General features: G+C 45.4%; 1 protein-coding gene and 1 non-coding gene across 5 annotated transcripts; one reads left to right on the top strand and one right to left on the bottom strand.

Moving 5' to 3' along the window:
- Nucleotides 1–737: 737 nt before the first annotated feature.
- Nucleotides 738–808, bottom strand: trnag-ccc (transfer RNA glycine (anticodon CCC)). Its single transcript has one exon. It is a non-coding gene; the product is annotated as a tRNA-Gly (tRNA).
- Nucleotides 809–1,016: 208 nt separating this feature from the next.
- LOC118402879 (histone-lysine N-methyltransferase PRDM9-like) lies at nucleotides 1,017–5,707 on the top strand. Of its 4 annotated transcripts, none has more exons than XM_035801236.2 (7): nucleotides 1,017–1,198; nucleotides 1,505–1,600; nucleotides 1,722–1,820; nucleotides 2,017–2,288; nucleotides 2,728–2,795; nucleotides 2,869–3,059; nucleotides 3,255–5,707. In XM_035801236.2, the coding sequence occupies exons 2-7, from the start codon at nucleotides 1,507–1,509 to the stop codon at nucleotides 5,375–5,377; spliced, it is 2,847 nt and encodes a 948-aa protein (XP_035657129.1). In that variant the 5' UTR covers nucleotides 1,017–1,198; nucleotides 1,505–1,506; the 3' UTR covers nucleotides 5,378–5,707. The 4 variants fall into 4 exon arrangements, with proteins under 4 accessions (XP_035657129.1, XP_035657126.1, XP_035657125.1 ...); XM_035801233.2 differs by having other exon boundaries at nucleotides 1,498–1,600; nucleotides 1,722–1,808; XM_035801232.2 differs by having other exon boundaries at nucleotides 1,498–1,600.
- Nucleotides 5,708–5,736: the final 29 nt, after the last annotated feature.

Here is a 5,736-nt window from a genome sequence, read left to right as displayed (position 1 = left end):
GCTGTTGCTTGGTTGTTGCCATGCGACGAGCCCAAGGGTTGCTTGTCAACTTTTTTTTGGTTGCCTGGAAACCCGAGGTTGAATTGTATTGAATTCTACGTCGGGCAGAAATTAGCGTTTGAATCAGGAAAGTTTCCTGTCACAACCTTTACAAGCCAGAATGTTAAATACATTTATATTTTAACGTACACTACCAGTTGTTTGTGCGGTAGGAATGTGAGACAATATAGGAATGTATAATCACATCAACCTTTCAAAGCACTGGTAGTGCTTTCAGATTTCGATCATTAAATTATGATCACAAGATCGCCAAGTATGCATGTGTCTTGTGCATGTACTATTATTTGTATCTTGTGCTCATGCTTCAGGTGATGGAAATTGACATAATTATACATTTCTGTGTATATATTGTCTCATATTCCTACCACCAAATTGACCAACCGCATGGACAACCGGTAAAGTACGTTCAAATTTAATTTTATTCAAAATTCTGGCTTGGAGGGGGTCATGAGAGGAAACTTTCCAGATTCAAAATGCAATTTCTGCCCGATGTAGAGTTCAATGCAATTCAGCGTCTGTTTTCCAGGCAAGCCCAAGCGTCGAAAGATTTTTTTTTAAATGTAGACAGTTTTTCTGATGATGACTAACCAAGTAAACTCATCGTTGTTGTTACTTTGTGTAATCGTGCATTTAATGAACCATAGCACTGCATTTCTGTGTCAAGATAGCAAAATCAGTGCGCCGCCCGGGAATCGAACCCGGGTCGAAAGAATGGGAATCTTCCATGATACCACTACACCAGCGGCGCTGCTGATAGTTGATGTAGTCTGCGATTATATGAAGATCTCCTTCATCTTGTAAATTAATTTATAAGATTGTGTTATTGTATAGAAAAACTAAAGTGTATGAATAATACTCTGGTCATCAAGGCATAGTCAATTATTGCAAAAAGTCACATTTTAGAGGCAAGCCGTCATTGTGGAAGATTTTCACTTCCGGGTCATGTAAAGGGAATCGCGATACCAGCTACCCATGAATGGTTGCGGTCCGCCATCAAAACAACTTGAAGAAGGAGAAGCTACTCATTAATTTTCTCCTCAAAAGTCAAATCCGTTTTCCAAAATTGACATACACTAGTATCTAAATGATAACGAAGATTATTAGTAATTACAGGTTTCAAGAAGCGCAGGTTGTCCAGGTGTGTCAATATTATTTTGAACACTAGCTAGCTATCTTGCAAGATAATGCTAATTCCACCATGCTAGCTAGCATTTTTGTATGTAGCTTGCTAGCCAACAACATTGTGCATTTTGACATTTAGATGTTGTATTTTCTTTAGTAGCTAATGCACTGTTAAATTAATTCGTGAAATTGGTATAATATCAGGACAAATGGCTTTTGCCATAGTTTTATCACACAGGGTGAAGGTTTTGTCCTGATACATGGCTGTTGTGCTTGCTAACACTGTCATTGCTACACTACTAACCGAATATGGAGTCTACAGTGATGTCTGAAGAAGTGATCGTTGTGGAGTGGGCAGATCCTGGTGTGTCAGAGGAGGGATGCCAAGTCCAAATCATTACAGACAACCCCTCTGCAGGTGTGGTACTCAGGCTGCAGTAGCCAAATTCAATCAGTTTCAGATAGTGATTGTCATGTACTCCTGTGTCAGGAACATTTGTCATATACTCCATTTTCTCACTGGATCTGTGTTGTCACAGTGTTCTCTGACAGCCTGGTCCAGAATATATTGGTGAACACTGTGGTACAAGGCCAAGAGGAGGGTCATCAACTACTAGATGACAACGGTAATGACCTCTGTGAGTGAGAACGAATTCTGTGTACTCTGACTATCTTGAATTCCAATGCCATCAATGGTCTTTGCATGCATCTTTCAAATCATAGTTGCTTAGATCTACAGTTGGTAAGTGGAAGGCCATGTTATATCCAGTTTAGCTTACCACATGATTGTACCAGCTTACTTAGGCCTATCACTTTGTATTTCTATTTTTACAGATTGTGAGGAGTGTCATACCTCCAACAAAGACCAGTGTGATGTCCAAGGTGGTCTGTCCTTCATGCTGGACTCTCCCACTCCAATGGGTATACCCCAGAGGGCCCTCCTCACCCTACCCCATGGGCTGGTGGTAGGCAGGTCCAGTATCCCAGGGGCAGGCCTGGGGGTCCTAAACCAAGGGCCAGCTGTGGCCCCAGGAATGCACTTTGGCCCCTGTGAGGGGGAGGTGACTACCAGGGAAAGAGCAGTAGCAAGTGACTATTCCTGGGAGGTGAGTGAGTACTGATATACTGGGCAATTGTGATATGTAGGGATATTCAGATGGCTGATTTAGAACCTTTTTACTGAATAGTGTGTTTGTTTCCTATGATGTGTTTTATCTGTTTTGCTTTCCGTAGTGATAGGTGTATATTTTTCTATTTGCAGGGCTCATCTATAAAAGAGACCTTGGTCTCAGCTTGACTCCCTGTCAAAATAAAGGTTAAATGTACAAAATACTGTACTATAGTTTGTGTAAAACTGTCTCTCAAACGGCACCCTATTCCCTACTTGACCACAACCCTAGGACCCTGGGTGATATTTGGGTGCACCTATAGTGCTATTCCATGGAAATCTTAAGCATTGTCTCTATACTATATTTATGAGTGTTGTGTCGAGTCAGCTGAGATTATTTGTCATGTTTTTCTATAAAAAGCATTGCTTTTTTTCAGGTCTGGAACAGTAAGAGTGAATCTGAGTACATCGATGCTGCACGAGACACTCATTCCAACTGGATGAGGTAACTTTTAGGACGTACCCTCACTTATTCTACAGTCTGTCTGTCAAGTCACATTACGCTCTCTCTCTCTCAGGTATGTTAATTGTGCTCGTAATGAAGAGGAGGGTAATCTCATAGCACTCCAGTACAGGGGGATTGTTTTCTTCCACTGCTGCCGCTCCATCCTCCCAGGAGATGAGTTCCTGTTTTGGCCTGGGGGCAGATTCATCGAAAGGTTTAGGGACCCCTCTGACCAAATCTGGCTCCGAAAGTGCACCCCTTCAGGTACTTATCGTTCCCAGTCTCCTTTTACGACCTTGCTCAGGCACTGGGCGTCTAGAATGCTTATGTGAGGGTGTGTAAGGAATAATAATAGGGAATATTACATTTCTGAAACTCAAAAAGGTTGAAAGAATGCCAGTCACTTTAGTAATGTTTAGTAAGACCTAACTTTTGCGTCTTCTCTTCTCTCTGTTTCAGAGTTTAGAACAGATTTGTCGTCTCAGGTTTTCCTCTGCTGTCAGTGCCAGCTTACTTTCACCACCAAGTCCTACCTTCAAAAACATACAGAGAAATCACACTCTCTGGACCTATCACCTGCGTCTGAACTGAGTGAGCTTGACAATCACCTTTCTAATGGCAATGTAAAGCCAGACCCGATGTCGTCTTCCTCTGTAGGAGAGTTGGCCTACCGGTGCCCTCAGTGTCCTAAGAGCTTTAAGCAGAAGGGCCACGTCCAGAGACACATGCGAAATGTCCACTCCAAGGTGAAACCGTACTGCTGCATCCATTGTAGGAGGTGTTTCGCTCAGCTGTCTTGTCTGGCCAGGCACCAGATACGAGTTCATGGAAAGAAGAAGAAGCAGGGAATAGAAGAGTTTATGTCTGAAGAGGTCAGAGGGAAGAGTCAGCCACCCCCTGACAGGACCCAGGAAATAGAGTCCTCCACCTCCGATGCTCCACCTACAGGGACCTCGGTCTTATTCCCGTGTCCTCATTGCCCATTCTCTTCTACTGTGGAGAGCAGCCTTTGTGAGCACATGAAGAGCCATGACCAAAGGGAAAAGGTCATCAAAATGCAGGCTTTTCTAGAGGTCAGAGGGGAGAGCACCCATAAACCTGAATCCCCTGAACTCCCCTCTGATGGTCTACATACAGAGCCCCAGACAGATGAGCCGGCACAAAGAGGTGAGGAGGCCAACAGCTGCTCTCAGTGTGGGAAGCGCTTTAAACAGAAGGGTCACTTCCAAAGACACATGCGAGCTGTCCACTCCAACGTCAGACCCTACTGCTGCCCCCAGTGCAGGAAGTGTTTTGCTCAGGGGTATGACCTGGCGAGGCACCAGCTACGAGTTCACGGAACGAAGAAGAAGCATCGAGTAGTAGAGGTCAGAGGGGAGAATCTGCCCCGGCCGCCCTCTGACAGCGCCTGGGAACCGGAGCCCCCCTCCAATGATTCACCTACAGAGACCCAGACTGGAAGAGCTCCCTCTCAGAGACTAAGAAACCTCAGAGTAAAGTCCACCAGGACCTCTAAAGCCAAAACTAAGACAAACGCACCAAAACAAAGACAAATCAGTACCAAGAAGAGATCCCATTCAGATCCTGATTCAGATGATCTGGACATGGAGAAGGAGATGGAGGGAGAGGCTGTTGGAGAGGAGGCCCAGTACAGCTGCACTGAGTGTCAGGGAACCTACGACAACCCAGAGTCTCTCAGATCCCATCAGTGCATCCAAGTCGTGGTGGGGCCGCCGCCGTATTCTTGCTCTACATGTGGGGTTACCTTCAAACGGTACACCACCCTGAAGAAGCACAAGCTCAACAAGCACCCGAAGGAAAATATGCGTTATTGCTGCACCCGCTGTGGAAGGTTCTTCAGTCAGGCTGCCGGTCTACAGCGCCACCTGGAGGCAGAAGTATGTAAGGACATCCAGCTGAGCTCTGAAGCTGTCCCCTGCTCCTACTGCCAATTCTCCTTCACCGAGGAGAGGTACCTCCGGAAGCACGTTAAGAGACACCACCCTGAGGAGTATGTCTCTCAAGCCTCAGGCCTGGGCCTCATTCCACCAGAGCAGAAGGCCGTGGAGGGGGGAGAGGTCCACCTCTGCTTTCAGTGTGGGAAGAGCTACAAGTATGTTAAATGCTTCAAATCTCACAGGTGTTTCCAGTCAGTCACAGCCAAACGGTACTTGTGCAATGACTGTGGGAAAGGTTTCTCTTGTTTCTACAGCCTTAAGCAGCATCAGCGGATTCACACGGGAGAAAAGCCATACCGCTGTTCTTATTGCGAGAAGTGTTTTAGCCACTCTGGACAGCTGAATGTGCACGTGAGGATACACACAGGGGAGAAGCCTTTCCTGTGTACAGAGTGTGGAGAGACCTTCCGTCAGTCTGGGGATCTGAAGCGCCATGAGAGAAAACACACTGGGGTGAAACCATGTACCTGTCCTGAATGTGGGAAAAGCTTCAGTCGACCTCAGAGTCTGAAAGCTCACCAGCTGCTGCACAACGGAGAGAAACTGTACAAGTGTGATCAGTGTGTCAAAAGGTTTTCACGAAATTATCACCTGACGAGACACCATGAAAAGATGCACTCATAATTTGGCTGCACCACCCACATTATTTACTACTTGGTTAAGTTGATCTTTCTGTAGCAGAGCAACATTCACAGATCAGAATTCCATACTATTTACAACACAAGTACAAGCATGTGATTTGTTTTTTATTATTGCTTGACCCCACTAACGCGCTCGTGTTTGAATGGAAGCAAGTCCCTGCAGCAATGTTCCAACATCTTGTGGAAAGCCTTCCCAGAAGAGTGGAGGCTGTTGTAGCAGCAAAGGGGGACCAAATTCATGCGCATGATTTTGGAATGAGATGTTTGACGAGCAGGTGTCCATACTTTTGGTCATGTGATGTATCTTTGTACCTGGAGGACAATTCCGTTTGTAAACTGAAG

The sequence above is a fragment of the Oncorhynchus keta genome, chromosome 24, assembly GCF_023373465.1.
Source record: "Oncorhynchus keta strain PuntledgeMale-10-30-2019 chromosome 24, Oket_V2, whole genome shotgun sequence".
Lineage (NCBI taxonomy): Eukaryota > Metazoa > Chordata > Actinopteri > Salmoniformes > Salmonidae > Oncorhynchus > Oncorhynchus keta.
The sequence above is the reverse complement of the archived record's forward strand: the minus strand, read 5'-3'. Positions and strand labels throughout refer to the sequence as shown.

Bases quoted from the DNA above. Each gene is read 5' to 3' on its own strand.
- LOC118402879 (XM_035801232.2), top strand. From the start codon at position 1,145: ATGATAACGAAGATTATTAGTAATTACAGGTTTCAAGAAGCGCAGGTT. The intron at 1,821-2,016 runs GTGAGTGAGAAC...CTATTTTTACAG, and splicing joins TGACAACGGTAATGACCTCT to ATTGTGAGGAGTGTCATACC. The intron at 2,796-2,868 runs GTAACTTTTAGG...TCTCTCTCTCAG, and splicing joins ACTCATTCCAACTGGATGAG to GTATGTTAATTGTGCTCGTA.